A 16,847-nucleotide genomic window follows, 5' to 3' on the forward strand; every position below is an offset into this window, starting at 1 on the left:
CTCTTTCAGGAAGTACCAGTAGGAAGGAGACTAGATATACAACAGTAAGAAAACCTATAAGGCTCTCTACAAAAATCAACCTAGTCCCTCATTATTTATATATATATATATATATATATATATATATATATATATATATATATATATATAAAGCCTGTGGTCATGATGCCCTCATGCCATAACGACCATGTGTGTGCAGCAGGCGCACGAGGGTGGGCAGGGAGGGCTGCATGCAAGGCATGCGCGGGTGGGCGGGGACTCAACACTGTGTCTCTGCGGGCGCCAGTGAGGACTTGACCAGGAGGTGCATTGGGGGAGTCCCATGAAGCGTTGGCCCTGTGGGGCCGGACTCCGGGACCCGGGGGAGGGGGGGGGTCCCCATGCAGCACTGGCAGGGTCTTGGGTCTCGCATAATTTCGCGCTCTGGGCCCCTAGTTCTTAAATAAAAATGGATAACCCAAGCACCACTGGACGTAATAAAGAAAACCAGCAACATGGAAGATAAAATTTAAGACTAACCAACATTAAATAAATAAATTATCTGAGCCCAGAGGAAACAAAGACAACTCAGAGAACAGAACAAATTTTTTTTTTAAATTTCCTAATCATGAGGATAGTAAGGAGATAATCTGAAAACAGGAACAGGATGTTATATATATAAAAAAAATAAACAAAAAGAAAAAACACACACTTGTAAATAATATGTCTGCTGAAACCAAACATTTCATAGAAAGTTAAAAGAAAAAGTCAAAAGAATCTCCCAGGTGCAAACAAAAATGACTAACAGTGAGACGAGAACAGCAGAACCGTCCAGGAGGCTCTGGTCCTGACTCAAAGTTGTTTCAGGGAGAAGCAGAGGCGCAGAATAAAAAAACGTAACTTAGTCACTTCAGTAAATGAACACCTCCCTGAGCTCGTGAGAGGCACAAGTTTTCCAAGTGAAAAGATGCACTGTATGCAGAGCAAGATAAAAATGACAAAGACATTGTGATACAATTCAAAACACCAGGCTGAGGAGCAAAGCCCCAGCAGGTCATTTAGAAAGGAACGGGCATCCCTGAGCATCACTGAGTGCAAAGAAGCCTGACAATGTCTGTGAAGGTTTCAGTAGAAATTATTGTTACTCTATTTCCCTCCAGCCAATTATTAATCAAACATAAGGGCTAAAGTACATTTTCAGACATGCAAGTCTCAATGTGAAATTTTAAAATGACTGTATAGGGGATCTTTTGATACACAGAGAAGACTATTTTATGATTACTTGGATTTAAAACTATTTTATTAAAATAAAATTTAAAGATCTAGTTTTCCCTGGGGCTTAAAATTCAGCCTATAAATCTTATTCTATTTTAAATTCTAGCAAAACAAATACAATCACCTTCACTTTATTATTGTTTAATGTAACTTGACCTAAATTCCTTAAACAATCACTCCAACTAATAAATGTAACTAATTAAGTTCCCTCAGGTATTTTAAAATTCATATAAATTTAATTTTTCTTTTATGCATTTTGTATGCCTGGCTTAAGTAAAAGTTTTTTTTTTAAAAAAATAATTCTTTATTGTTGAATAAATATGTTCCCCTTTTCCACCATAGACACCCTCTAGCCTGCCCCTGTCCCCCGACCCCAGGCCCTCACCACCCCATTGTCTATCTCCATGGGCCAGGCATATATGCATAAGGTAAAAGTTCTTCCAAAGATTATCATTTAGCCCTAGCTGGCTTGGCTCAGTGGATAGAGCGTTGGCCTGTGGACTGAAGGGTCCCAGGTTCAATTCAGGCCAAGGGCACATGCCTGGGTTTTGGGCACGATTGCCAGTAGAGGGCGTGCAGGAGGCAGCTGATCAATGATTCTCTCTCATCATTGATGTTTCTATCTCTCTCTCCTTCTCCCATCCTCTGTGAAATCAATAAAGAAATATATTTTTTAAAAAGATTATCATTTACACTAATAAAATGAATCTCATGTCCTTTTGAATGTTATAAACTCTTTAAATATCCCAAACACACAGATTATCTTTGTGTATTGTTAACACTATTACAGATGTCCCCCAATGTCCTCCTCTTTGTCTCCCTCCACCCAAAACCCACCCCTCCAGAAATGATCTTAATAATATCCTAAACTTAATTCAAACGTATTAATATTCTAATTTGATTTAGCTCATCATGACTATATGATTTTAAACTCTATTTAATTTTAAATATGTTTTATTGATTTTTCACAGAGAGGAAGGGAGAGAGATAGAGAGCTAGAAACATCGATGAGAGAGAAACATCGACCAGCTGCCACCTGCACGCCCCCTACCGGGGATGTGCCCGCAACCAATGTACATGCCCTCGACCGGAATCGAACCTGGGACCCTCAGTCCGCAGACCGACGCTCTATCCACTGAGCCAAACCAGTTTCGGCAAACTCTATTTAATTTTAAACTCTCCCAGGGATTAAAAAAAAAGTCAAAACAAAACAAAAACACTTCACTTATCCACCAAGAGAACAGTTTTCCCACCTTAAGGAAGTTGGAACTGTTACTAGAGATTTCTGACCAGGTCACAGGGCCTCGGCCTACACAGGCCAAGCACCTCCCACAATCCTGCCTCAGCCACCACGTTCACTCAGCAGTTTCTATAGTTGCTGTCACAACAGCAAGTCCACCACCTTCAGGTTTAGGGCAGTTTCTCCTAGATCCAAGTGAGGCCGTGATGTAATTCCTCCACGGGATTCAAATGGACCAAAGCCTGCATCTCCATGGCAACTTCAGCAATGTCCTTCCTCTTGCTTCCCCGAACCCTGAGCTTCTCAGCAAACTTAAAGTATTTCTATTGCCCCTTCACTCTAATGTCTCATAGCTAAGTAATGTTAGAGAAGTTAACGAGCCACTGTGAACCTTCATTTTCTCCTGCTGTATTGTGAGAATTAATCAGGAATAGTTTTCAGAGTGCGGACCACACTGCTTGGTACCTGCAGAATATAAAATAAATTAAGTTACCTCTTTTTAACATTTATTTTTTGTTGTTGTTAATCCTTACCAGAGGATATTTTTCCCATTTATTTATTTATTTTTAGAAAGAGTGGAAGAGAGAGGGAAAGACAGAGAGAATCATGGATGTGAAAGAAACACATCAATTGGTTGCCTTCTGCACAAGCCCTGACCAGGGCCTGGGCCAAGGAGGAGCCTGCAATTAAGGTACCTGCCCTTGACTGGAATTGGACCTGGAACCCTTTGGTCTGCAGGCTGACACTGTATCCACTGAGCCAAACCAGCTAGGGCAAAACATTTCTAATTCTCAATTTAATCTTATCATTGCGAGTGTCTCACGTTTGGGCTCCAGTTGTGAGTGTCCCCCCCATGACCCATGTGGTTCAGGGTTCAGGTTCAGAGTTCAGGTTCTGGAGGAGGCCGCACACAAATGAAAGAGACTAGAAAATATTAATTTAGCAATATTGGGGGCCAGGCGAAAGCCCAACTCTAGAAGGAGGACTCCTCTTTGCTCTGGCCTTGCAATCCCTTTTATAAAGTTTTGGGATCCACCCATAGCCAGTAATAGCAAATCAGCAAGGATTTACATTAGACTAAAAGGCGGAGGTTGCTTTAGCTACCATTGTCTCAACTAGACAATGAGTGGTTGGCTCTGACCTTTCAGAGCTTCAAGGTTGACCAGCCTTCCGGGTTCCTTGTCCACACCTCTCTGCTAATGAGGACAATGGGCGGCTTCTGACATATCATTCCAATATTTAGACCTGGTAGATATAGGTAATTTTGCAAGAAAGATTTTAAATACATTTTGGAAAATTTCATTCATTGTTACCTGAATATTATTTTTCATTATTAGGTTGTTGTTGTTGTTTTAATTTTAGAGGTAATATGAAATGTGGAGATCTTTTAAATTTAACAAATGACTTCTGATTTGCAGAAAAAAAGACAACCTTCCAGGGCTTGGGGAAGTGAATATATGTTTAAGAATGCAATTACATTTTCCACATAATAGAGTCATCTAACTGTACATCCAAATCAAGCTAAAGGATTTCCATGTGATTTATCTAAGGGAATTGGAGTTTGTATTATCTTGTATCAATTTTCTTATAGTTACTATTTTCTAACAATTTGCTAATTATTTCTGGTCAAACTTCGCTTTGAGTAAATGAAAATCTCTTTTTATGCTATGACATATATGGAACAGCAATTAAGAGAAATTGTTGCAGAAAATTCAGCCTTATTCTTTTTTTCTGAAAGAAAATATTTGAGAAGGCAAATTAATTATTTTGGTTCTGTTTTAAAGAAATTAAAACTGAATAACTTTAAAACTATTTTAAGATTTAAAAGAATAAATACACCCTAGCCTATATTTTAATGGCTTCATTTTTTATTGATCTTGGTTTTATTTATTTTGCTATTTAAAAGTAATGGAGTATATACTTGTATTTTCTTTGAGATTTTGTTGAAGGATATGTGCAAGTTAGAGTATAGCAGATTTATGAATCACTATAGGATTATTCTTCAGATACAATGTGCTTATAAAGTATATAAAAATAAATCTAACTGGGTTTAGAAATTTAAAAAAAACATAAAAAAGAAATTGTACTAATGAAAAAAGGAAAGAAATAATGCCCCAGTTTCAATGCTATAAACACAGCTCACTGCAATGCAAGTACAGTTCTTGGAAAGCTATAACATTGAGTATGCTTTATCTTTGGTAAATATCTCTCCCTTTACTGGCTTGCAGAGCTCCTTTCAATCAACACTCAGAAAGCAAACTATCAAACTACAATAAATGGAGATGTTAAAATGTCATATTTATTCTTAAACTTCATGTAACCCTAGGAAATAAAATTTTAATCTTTTCTGAAGTATTTTATGATTGACACATACAATTGAGTGGAAAGGATTTTATAGTGAACAACCCACTAGCTAGATCCTACCATTAACATTTTACTATACTTATTTGATCCATCTATTCATTAGTCTGCCTTATTTTTTTATGTATTGCAAAATAAACTGCACCCTAGCCAGTTTGGCTCACTGGATAGAGCGTCAGCCTGTCAAGGGCACTTATCTCAGTTTCAGGCTCCTCCCTGGCTAGGGCCCTGGTAAGGGGCATGCAGGAGACAACCAATGAATGTGTTTCTCTCACACTGATATTTCTCTCTGTCTTTCCCTCTCTCTTCCATTTTCTCCAAAAATCAATGGAAAAATATCCTCGGGTAAGGATTAAAAAATAAAAAATAAATAAAAATAAATAAATAAATAAATAAATAAATTGCAATCATCAATAAATTTCCCCCAAAATAATGCATGATGGGTATCGCTAACTGGAGTTCAAGTATTGGAGTAAAATTTAGATACAATGGAATGCACAAATCTTAAGTATACATTTGTATACATCTGTGTAACCCAAACCCCATCAACGTATAGAAAAGTACCTTTACCCCAGAACATGCCCTGGAAGTTTGTACTCTTTTGTGTAATTCTTTCACACAGCATGCTTTTGGGATACTCCCATATTGTTTGTGGTGTGTATCATTAGGAAATCCCTTCTTATTGCTTGGTATGCATTGTATGAATATACCACAAATTTTTTTAATCCCCATTCTTTTATCTTATTCCTTGACTTAGTATTTTTCAAATACTACATGTTACTTTGCCAATGTCCCCACAAAAGAGCCACATACTTTTGTTGGGTTCTTTCTTTTCTGGGGGGAGGAGGAGGAGGTTCTTCTCTATAAATGATATAAAGTGGATGAAGAAAGAGTAATAAAAATTCACTATCTTCATCTCTACCCTTGCTATTCTGCATCTGTCTGAGTGTTATTTACAAAGTTCACACACCTGGGGACAGTGGGCCATCACAGGCCTGACTGAGCTGGGCTCTTGTCCCCTGGACATCAAGTGGGAAATCTGTTTGGTGCTTTGCCTCAGGTGTCCCCTGTAGGGACAGGGAAGAATGAGCTCATACTATCCAAGAGCCCTTCTCAGACATGCAGGGAAGTCTCAAAGGCTCCTGAACCAATTTTCCCCAGGTTGGACCATTTTTGTTAATAGTTTATTTTGTTTCATCTTCGTTTTAATAACAATTTTTGTCCTTTCCTCTCAAACTTTTCTTGGCTCTCCCAATATGGTACTGTTACCATTAGATACAGAACCATATTAAACATCTAACCAAAGCTCAATTAAGTCAATGCCTCATTGCGCGTTTTATTTTTATTTCTACCAGAAGAGTATTTTGTGTTTGTTGTACCACTATAATTCCAATAGAGTCACTTAAGAAATATTTAGCCATCAAATCTTTAGTACTTTTTAAAATGAGAGTCCAAAACTGGATAAAATTTTTAGAAAGAGAACTCTTTTCTGCCAAAGATGATAAATTTATTTAGTGGAAACAACACTAGGTAATAGATCAAATGAAAAATAACAAGTAAAATTAGCAAAGTGAAATAAGAATTTCAGAAAATAAATTAAGAGCTATTAATTACTACCCACTCTTCATTTTTTAAAGTAATATACATTTGGTATTTAAAATTATGAAAATGTCAAAAGTATGAAGAGAAACACAATAATCATCAGCATGCTACCAGTTACCATCCTAGCATATTTCCTTCTATCTTTTCTCTACATATATGAAAAAAAAAATTGAAATACTGTATATTCAAATTTATATTCTTTTTCTAAACTGACATTTTATCACAAACATTTTTCCTAACACATTAAAATCTCTTTAACAAAACTTTAATCACAGTACTATAGCCCATCCTAATTAAGATTGGGCCGGTAATGCTGTCTGTGAACAAATTCACAACTAAGAGAAGAGATCGATGCAAGGAGGAAATTTATTTTACAAGGGAGGAAAAGGCTACTCAACACAGGGCAGTAAACAAAGAGAGCTTTCCATTTTTAAGCAGTTGCTGTTGCTAAGCAACAAGGAAGGGAAGGGGATTGTGTTGAAGTTGAACAGATGGGGGGAGGGTTTTCTTAAAAGGTTACAGTTTGTTTGCTTTCCAGGAAAGGAGCCTAGCAGATGTCCTAAGGACATGTCTTATTAGCATTTTGCCCAAGCCTGTAAAACAAGCTTAGAACAAGAGTTCCTAAGGGTTCAAAGAGGTTTGTCTGAAAGGGAGGGGCAGGAAACTTTCCACTAACTAGAGACTCCTGGGTTCAAATTATCCATGAGTTGTGAAAACAGCAGGGAGGAAGGGAATGCAAGAATGTAGCTTTGAGAGTACCTTATCTTGTCCTGCAGTTTGAACAGAGAAGCCAACAATCTTGAAGTTTAACTTCCAGGTGCTTCTCATAAATTGTGAAAGGCCACAGCAAAGAAAAGGTAAGGCCTATTTTCTGTGCTTACACTAAGTTGTACCTAGTCTTTTCTATTAAGAATGATACTGTGCCATAGCCGGTTTGGCTCAGTGGATAGAGCGTCAGCCTGCGGACTGAAGGGTCCCAGGTTTGATTCCTGTCAAGGGCATGTGTCTTGGTTGCGGGCACATCCCCCGGTAGGGGGTGTGCAGGAGGCGGCTGGTCGATGTCTCTCTCTCATTGATGTTTCTACTCTCTATCCCTCTCCCTTCCTCTCTGAAAAATCAATAAAATATTAAAAAAAAAAAAAGAATGATATTGTGCCATAGCCGGTTTGGCTCAGTGGATATAGCCTGCGGACTGAAGGGTCCCAGGTTCCATCCTGCTCAAGGGCACTTGTCTGGGTTGGGGGTTGATCCCCAGTAGGGGGCATGCAGGAGGCAGCCAATTAATGATCCTCTCTCATCATTGATGTTTCTACCTCTCTCTCCTTCCCCTTCCTCTCTGAAATCAATAAAATATATATATATTATATATATTTTTTAAAGAGTGACACTGTGATGAACATTTTTATACATTAATATCTGGCCCAACTTTTTGATTATTATGTGTGATAAATTCCTGGAAATTTAATCATCCCAGCCCAGGAACCTGAATATTTGCTACATCTTGTCAAACTGTTTCCAGAAATGCTGTCCCCCTATACTTCCGAGCAGTGCTATCAGGTGAATGTTTCATCACACCCTCTCCAGCACTGAATACTGTGATTTTTTAAATGTTCCATGTATCTTTCCTTTGCAATTACTTGGTTACCTTTTAAGTTAACTTTTCTCATGTATATTAGTTATTTTATCTCTTCTTTAGTTCAAGGTCTTTGCTCGGACATATTCTTCTTTCATTAATCCTATTTCGTTTGAGTTCCCGGGAAGCAATAGCAGCTTCCATGAGGAAGGCTGAGGGAAAGGGGACTGGAGAGTGGAGAGTGGTGTTAGGCCCAGGTGTGGTTGGCAATGGCTCCTGTTAATTAAAAGATTAGATTCAAAGGTGAGGGGTTTAAGGGAGGTGTTAGGTTCGGAGACTGAAATGTTAGGGTGAGGGCACAGAGTCAAAGGTCACCATTTGGGAGGTTGGGCCCCTGGGATCTGGTGGGGAGGATGAGGGTCAGACCCAGTTTGGTGGATGCGGGAGGGAAGCGATCTAGCCGGGAAGGCCCGTGGGTCAGGGGGGCTCCCTGGATTCAGGGCGCGGCCAGCGCCGGGGCACCGCACTGCCCGAGCCCCGCGACAGCCAGACAGACCTGCAGCTTCAGCTCCGGCCGCGCTGCAGGGGCTGCGGGGAGTCGCGTGGCCGCCAAGCCTATACGTCCTGGTCTCAGAGCTGGGCCCGCGCCCGTCTTCAGGGAAACCGCCTGAGCGGCCCCTCTAGGTGACGTCACATGGTGACGCAATCAGCGGGCGCCCGCCACACAGCCCGACGCTGCGTGTGCTGCGGGAGACTTCATGCGAAGAGGTCCTGTGTCCTGTAACCCCGCCACCGCCACCGCGGGCCGGAGCCCTCAGCCCCGCGCACGTGGTCGTCTGCAACCCGCACCCAGAGGCAGGGGTGGGGTCTGGGGGTTCCCCCGGCGTTGGAAACCGCAGGGCCCAGGGTTCCATGGTCTGTGTTGCCACGTGACTGCGGGGGCTCGGTGTTATGCCAGTAGCTTCAGATGCCAAATCAACCTGATACTATTTTAAGCACCTTAAACTCTTAAATTAACCGCAAGGACAGCTTTCCTCTTTGCCCTGGCGGGACTCATGGTTCTGCTGCATAGGCTCCTTTCCAAGGGCAGTTTCTAGTTCTTGGCCACGTGGGGTGTTGCTGACTTTTCATTCTAGGTTTGCACGTGGCCATCCTGAATTCTGTGAGGATGGGGACTCTGTTCTACAGCAAGCCTGTGAGCGAATAAATATGATCCCCATTTTACATCTACTCTCAGACTGTAGTAACATTTCCCCAAGTGGGACTGGATCCATTCCCACGCTCCACTACACTAAGTAAGAGTGAGGATCCGAGCTCACCTTTCACATGAGGAGCCCCTAAGCTCCTTCAGGACCACACACCATACTTCTTCAGGACCACACACAATGAGTCCACAGGCCCAACAACACATGCTGTTTGTGTACTTTTCTTCAACTATAATTTAAAATGACAAGCGCCCACCTCAGTTTTCACATTGAACACATCCCCATGTCACATGACTCACATTAGGATTCAGAACATAACCAGCTTCCCCTCAACATGTTCGTGAGATGCACCTGTATCGCTGTGTGAGGTTGTAGTTTGTGATGGACTAAGACTCATTCCTTGTGCTGTTGCTGGACAGTGGGTAGTTTCCAGGTTAGGGCTACTACAACCTAGTGCTACTGTTTACATATGTACACAGTGGGAACACATGTGCTCAATGCTGGGCCACAGGCCATGTTGTATGTTCAGGTTTAGTAGATACTGTCTGTTCTCCAAAACTTGTCCTGATTTATTCTCTACCAGCAGGGTATGGTTATTTGTTCATGTCCTGGTCAAGTTGGTACCATCTGCTTTTTGTAGCTCATGTCATTACTTTAAATTAATTTCTCCATTATGGCTCATAATACGTAAGTTCACTTGAATAGCAGGACATAAGTATTTCCATTAAAAATGCTTGTAATCAATGATAATGTGGTAAATGCTATATTTTAAATGGATTACTAAATCACTACTTCTAAGTGATCTTGTAAGAGGTAAGCAAAAAAAAAAAAAAAGACAACCCATTTATGAAATCCTTATTTATTTTAAATATGTCCTGTATCTGATTTATAGGGATGTGCTTATTTTATTTTTTAATATGTATTTTTTATTGATTTCAGAGAGAGGGAGAGGGGGGAGAGAGATAGAAACATCAATGATGACAGAGAATCGTTGATTGGCTGCCTCCTGCATGCGCCACACTGGGGATTGAGCTGGCAGCCCGGGCACATGCCCTGACTGGGAATTGAACCGTGACCTCCAGGTTCATAGGCTGACATTCAACCACTGAACCATGCCAACTGGGCAAGGGATGTGCTTATTTTAAATGGAAATGAATATAGTTTAACTCTATGTTGAAGAAAACAATACCCCCCCACATAAATGTGTAAATATGAACAGTGATGAAAAAAAGTATATTACACTTGTTCACCTCAGGTAGAAAAATGACTTCAATTATACATATTTTTGTTCCATATTCAGAGTTACAAGCATTTATTCCTGTGAGTCCTGGAACAGCATCATCATCGAAATTGCAAGTAAGGGCTGGGGGGCTGCTGAAATATGTATTTCCGTGAGTGAACAGTTTATTTCCAAGGTACATGAATGGCATCATAACCTTTCTCTCAACCTTTTCATTGCCAATTTTTGCTACCATGGAAAAAGTCACATCTCCACGTGAGACAATGTTTTTAGGGAAAAACCAACACACATTTATGTAGGGCCAGGGGTAGGTGGCTAGAGGAGAAATGGTGACAGATCTGGGGACACAGAGCCAGTAAGCAGAAAATGAGAGAACGATTAGGAGTGGCATGGGTGGTTGAAACTACATAAGCACCTAGATAGGACAAGGGGGGTGAGCAGCACATGCCCAGAGGGGCAGGGATGACAGAACATTGAGGTGAGACAGGAGAGGGAGATGAGTGTGTCAGGGGGTTCCACGTACGTAATGGGAAACGCCAACAGTCAGGGGGCACCATGTGCCTTAAGAAACTTGCCTTGTGTCCAAGAGCCTCAGCTCCGGAGCCTCTTGGTAACTTGGAATGAACAATGGTGACTAGGACATTTCAGCAAACTGCAGCCCAGATGGGACAGAGCTCTCAGCACCTGCACGCCAGTCCTTGAGTACTGCATTCGCAGACTGAACATAAGGTTGGAACTAACAAAGCATAATGACTCCAGGGAAATGAATAAAATAAAGCTTTCTGTGGAAACAACTTTTCTGAATTTCCCTGTGTTAACATGGGGCTGCTATTAAATTGGCTAAGACAAAAAATTAATCTTTACAGGAACAAGCAAGAGCAGTGTTCTAGAAAACACCTCTTGCAAATCCACAATAACCAGGGACTTGGTCCTTCACTCTTGATTTTTACATATAGTCTGGATTTATCACTAAGCTGTATTCAAGAGGGTTTCTCCTTCACATGCACATTCCATATGCTCCTGAAAGTGCAAATGTCTTACATACATCACTCTTACCTCAGTTATTTCTACACAGCCTTTTTTTTTTTCCTGATCAGGTTCAGTAAAAAAAACAACACACACAAAAAAACAAAAACTGACCAAAAGGACTCATAACCATACCCAGGCCAACTCTGCTTTGCAGTTGTGCCACGGAACTAGCATGGATTCCTTAAGAAACAAGGTATCTGCTTAAAAATGCTAATATATCAGTTTAGAGCATGCAGATCTCTTGATGCAGTGAAATGCATGGCAGGCAAGATACCCCTTGTTCTTTTAATAAAAGTTTTAAAGATGTTTAAAATTTTATTTTAAAAATAAAAGTGATTCATAAAGTGTAAGGACAAATGATTTCTATCCATCTTCGACAACCTGTTGGGAACAGAAAGAGAAAAAAAAGAGAGAAATAAACATTAACTTCAAATTATCCTGAAGTTAAACTATGAACTACAAGCTCTGGTGTTACAGGTAAGAAAACGGACACCCTGAGCGCCTGCACAGTTCCGATGAAAAAGCCAGGACTGGGTGCAAGACTCCTGACTTCAGGCCCTCTCCCTTTCCACTCTGCCAGGCTGCCAATAACCCAAGGACCCCGACTGGAGAGTACAAAATACGAACGCAAGGACTATGGTGCTAACAAGGACATTGCTGCAAAGACTGATGAAAGGGTGGCAGGGACATCTCGGTCCACTCTTTTCCTTTCGCTTTTCCCAGTATTTACATTTTAAGCTGAATGCGGCGACATTGCACGTGGTAAGGAATTCCCAGTAAACACACGCAATGAACTAAGACACCAGTGCAAGTTACTGGGGAAAACACAGCTCCCTCCTCTTTTGGGTGTCCGCGGGAGCAGACCACCTCCTGCGAGCTGCCCCAGACACCCGCCCCACTCCCAAGTCTCCCTTGGACTTAGAGCCACTGTAAGCACCGCTCACCGGCACTGCGGGGGAGCCTGGCGCGGCGGGCGGGAAGGGAGGGCGCCTGGCTCAGGCTGGAGGCCCCGCGCGGGCAAGGCGAGGTGGGAGCGCAGCGAAGTGGGCGCGCGGGAGCGGCGGGGCCCACGGCCGCGCTCAGGCCAGGTCCAGTTTCTTCTGCATCACCGCCAGCTGGTCCTGCAGCCTCCGCTTCCTCCAGTCCAGGTAGCGCCTCCGCAGCCGGTTCGCCTGCCAGCCCACGAGCACCCCGGAGGCGAAGGCCAACAGCACGGACAGCTGCAGCTTCCTCTCGGACACGTCCGCCATCGCGGCCGCCGGCGCGCGGAAGGGCCTACGGCGCGGGGCGGGGCCCAAGGCGCGCGTTCCCGGGGGCGGAGGAGGCGAGCCCGGCGCCACCTGCTGCGCGGTGACGGCCCTGCAGCGCCTGCACCGGGAGGGAGCGTGGACCGAAATCTTTGACTTAACTTGCAGGGACCTCCTGTGATCACTTTACGTTACACAAAACTCCTTACCAGGCTGCAGACTCTCCTGGGGCTGGATGAAGTAAGCAGGCATGCTGGAGAAGCTCAAATAGCAAAGCACCGATGAGGACTCAGGGAACGGCGGCAGCCCCAGCCAAAAGCTGGAGCCTCTGTCCTACAACCCACAGCCTACAACGTGAGTAAGCTGGGAAGCAGATTCTTCCCCAGCCCAGCCTCCAGGTGCGAAGTCCAGCCTGGATTCTTCCCAGTAGCCTTGTGAGACCCTAATGGAGGACCTCGTGCCTGGACCCCTGACCCCTGAGAGTTCTGGTAATCTGTTACACAGCAATGGAAAACGAATCCAGGGTCGGGGAGGATGAAAAGGGTAAAGGGGTCAAATATATGGTGATGGAGGTGAACTAGACTACGGGTGGTGAGCCCACAATGCAATAGACAGATGATGTATTACAGAACTGCATACTTGAAACCTATATAATGTCAGTGTGGACAAAAAAAGGGGTCACACACCAAACCTGACAAGCTCAGCGGAGACCTGCATGGTGGGTCTTACAGATTCAGAGACCAAAAGTAACCACTGGTCTGAACTTAAAAATCCCCAATAAAAGTGAGTCATGGGGGTTAGACTCGCCCTAGACCTGTAGCTTCCCTGACAAAGGTCAAACTTTACAGGAAGTGAGCCTGCCTAGTGTCTTTTGCATCTAAGATAAGATACCTTTGGAATATCAGAGAAACTCCCTTTTTTCAGACCCCTCAGGGGACAACCTTCTACCTGAGCACAGGCCACAGAACCCTACATTGTTATCTGCTCCCTGCACACTATATGTGCTGTAAATGTTAACTGTCCTGCACCTTCCAATGTAAAAGAGAAAAGTATGCCCCTTGCCGATTTGGCTCAGTGGGTAGAGCATTGGCCTGCGGACTGAAGGGTCCCAGGTTTGATTCCAGTCAAGGGCACATGCCTGGGTTGCGGGCTTGATCCCAGGTGGGGGCGTGCAGGAGGCAGCAGATCAATAATTGTCTCTCATCATTGATGTTTCAGTCTCTCTCTCCCTCTCCCTTCCTCTCTGAAATCAATAAAAATATTTTTAAATAAGAAAAGGAAAGTATGTGTCTCTCTGTCTTGCTTATTATCCAATCTGAGAGTTTTATGCTTTGTTTTCTCCTGCCTCCCTAATCTACACCAGTGAATTTCAGGTAACACCCCTCTTACACTTTCTTCTTTGGTTTGTATAAAATAAACTGCAAAACTGCCATTCTTTGGAGCATTTTTTTCAATCCCTTGAGATTTTGCTTCCCAGCAATTGTCATCAGTTTGGCTCTGCAGACATAAAGAAGCCACATGCTAACCTGGCTAACTCAGGGAAGGCCTGCGTGGTGGCCTTGCAAACTCTAGAGACCTAAAGTAACCACAAGGGATGGTCTGAAATTAAAACTTTTTAACTAACAGAAGTTTATGGCAGGCAGTCATATCCTAGGCTAGATTCTTCCCTGACAAAAATCAATCTTTACCTTAACTAAGCCTGTCTTCTCCTGCATCTATGATAGCATATCGTTGGAATCTCTGGGTAACTTGTAACTTCCCTTTTTCTGGATCCCTCAGGGCACAACCAATGCACCAGGGCTCCAGGATGAAGACTGCAGATTCCCTCACTGTTACTGTTACCTTGTTCATTGTTGACTGTTAACTATCATGTACCCCCCTATGTGAAAGAAGTATATGTCTATCATTTTACTTTTTATCCAGTCCCAGAGATTCCCCGCCCCCTTTGCTTCTTCCCCTCCCTAATCTATCACCAATGGATTTCATGTAATCCTCCTTTGATTCTAATGTATAAAAAAAGATGAAAAACTGCCATTCTCTGGAACACTATCTCAATACATTGAGATTCTGCTTCCTGGCAATTGTTGACAGTTTGGCTCAAATAAACTTACAAAATTCTTTACAGGTTTGAATGTTTTCTTATGTTAACAGCTCAAATAAAGTCATAAAAATTCTCTACAGGTTTGAAAGTTCTTACATTGAGATTATTAACCAACTAAAGACCCAGTGCACAAAATTTGTGCATGGTGGTGTGTGTCCCCCAGCCCAGCCTTCACCTTCTCCAATCTGGGACATCCCTCTCACAATCCAGGACTGCTGGCTCCCAACTGCTTGCCTGCCTGCACTCCTGATTGCCCCTAACTGCTTCTGCCTGCCAGCCTGATCACCCCCTAACCACTCCCCTGTCAGCCTGATTGATGCCTAACTGCTCCCCTGCCAGCCTGTTTGCCCCTAACTGCCCTCCCCTGCAGGCCTGGTCACCCCTAACTGCCCTCCCCTGAAGGCCTGGTCCCTCCAACTGCTCTACCCTGTAGGCCTGGATCCCCCCAACTGCCCTCCCTTGCAGACCTGGTCACCCCCAATTTCCCTCCTCTGCCAGCCTGGTCACCCCTAACTGCCCTCCCCTGGAGGCTTGATTGCCCCCAACTGCCCTCCCTTGCAGCCTGATCCCTCCCAACTGCCCTCCTCTGCTGGCCATCTTGTGGCGGCCATCTTGTGTCCACATGGGGGCAGCCATCTTTGACCACACGGGAGCAGCCATCTTGTGTGTTGGAGTGATGGTCAACTTGCATATTACTCTTTTATTAGATAGGATGTCACCCCAATAAAATTAAATAAACAAGTAGAAAGAAAAAGAACCCAGCCATGAAAGGGAGACTATAGGTGGAGCTTGACTCTTCACTGGGGGCCTGACCAGCCCCTCTAAGGACATCTATTTGCATAATTGAGGCAAAACTGAATTAAGTAGGGAGATGCTAAAGACAGATTGGGCCCCAAGGGGAGGGGGTGAAAGGTGGTAGAAGACTGTAAAAGGGGGACAAATGGTGATGGAAGGAGACTTGACTTGGGGTGGTGAATACACAGTACAATATACAGATGATGCATTATAGAAGTATACACCTGTAAACCATACTATTTTATTAACCAACTGGAGGCCTGGTGCATGAAAATTCATGCACTGGAGTGGGGGGGTCCCTCAGCCCGGCCTGTCCCCTCTCACAGTCCAGGAGCCTCAGGGGCAGGAGGCAACCCGGCAATCAGGGGAAGGTGATGCCCTCATCACACCTCTGCTGCTGCCACTGCCGGCAGCGCAAGCCTTAGCCGGCCCTGTTTACCTGAGCCTCGGGTGGCCCTGGGCGGCTGGGCAGCCAACATCCAAGGCTTGCCTGTGCCTCGGGCTGGCCCTGGGTGGCTGAGGGGCTGAGGGAACTGGGTGCCGCCATCTTGTGGCTGTGGGCACTGCCATCTTTGAGGGTGTGGCAGTTAATTAGCATATTCCCTCCTTATTAGCTGTGGGTGCCGCCATCTTTGCTATGGTGTGGGGGTCAATTAGCATATTCCCTCTTTATTAGATAGGATGTCACCCCAATAAATTCCATTAAAAATAAATAAATGGTGGGGGCCTTTGAGGGTGATTAGATCATGAGTGTGGAGCCCTCATGAATAAGATTAATACCGTTTTAAAAGAGACCCTGTACTAGACTTATTGGGAGGATCACTTTGTAAGTTATATACGTGTCTAGCCACTATGCTGTACACTTGAAACTAATATTTCAACCCTAAGTGAAAAAATTAAGTTATTAAAAAATATAAACATAAAAATACAAGTCAAAGTGATCTTTAAAAAATATAAATCAGATCACGTCACTCTTGTGTCTAAAAGCCTTAAGGGCTCCAGCAGTGGTCAGCTGTCCAGACAGAATCATGCCTGTGATGGTGTCCCACTCCTGGGAAAGGAATATCCTGTCTTCTTCCTCCAGTTGCCTCCCTCACTGTTCTGGTGCCATCTGGCACTGGTGCACAGCAGAACTGTGCTTTCTTTAGAGCGAGCTGAGCATCACTTTGGCTGCTTAATTCTAGTGTGGGAGCGCACACA

General features: G+C 43.4%; 1 protein-coding gene, 1 long non-coding RNA gene and 1 other non-coding gene across 3 annotated transcripts; 2 read left to right on the top strand and 1 right to left on the bottom strand.

The window, feature by feature from the left end:
- Positions 1-7,068: 7,068 nt before the first annotated feature.
- Positions 7,069-11,089, top strand: LOC129151856 (uncharacterized). The gene is made up of 3 exons (XR_008558552.1): positions 7,069-7,314; positions 10,536-10,591; positions 11,063-11,089. It is a non-coding gene; the product is annotated as an uncharacterized LOC129151856 (long non-coding RNA).
- Positions 11,090-11,806: 717 nt separating this feature from the next.
- LOC114229228 (mitoregulin) lies at positions 11,807-12,792 on the bottom strand. Its single transcript, XM_054728152.1, has 2 exons — positions 12,449-12,792; positions 11,807-11,885 (listed from the first exon to the last, which is right to left on the bottom strand). Exon 1 carries the CDS (start codon positions 12,752-12,754, stop codon positions 12,584-12,586), a length of 171 nt encoding a protein of 56 aa, XP_054584127.1. The 5' UTR covers positions 12,755-12,792; the 3' UTR covers positions 11,807-11,885; positions 12,449-12,583.
- A 3,852-nt stretch (positions 12,793-16,644) lies between these two features.
- On the top strand, positions 16,645-16,847 carry LOC114229233 (small nucleolar RNA SNORA74). The gene has a single exon (XR_003615312.2). It is a non-coding gene; the product is annotated as a small nucleolar RNA SNORA74 (small nucleolar RNA).

This window comes from Eptesicus fuscus, chromosome 16 (assembly GCF_027574615.1).
Source record: "Eptesicus fuscus isolate TK198812 chromosome 16, DD_ASM_mEF_20220401, whole genome shotgun sequence".
Lineage (NCBI taxonomy): Eukaryota > Metazoa > Chordata > Mammalia > Chiroptera > Vespertilionidae > Eptesicus > Eptesicus fuscus.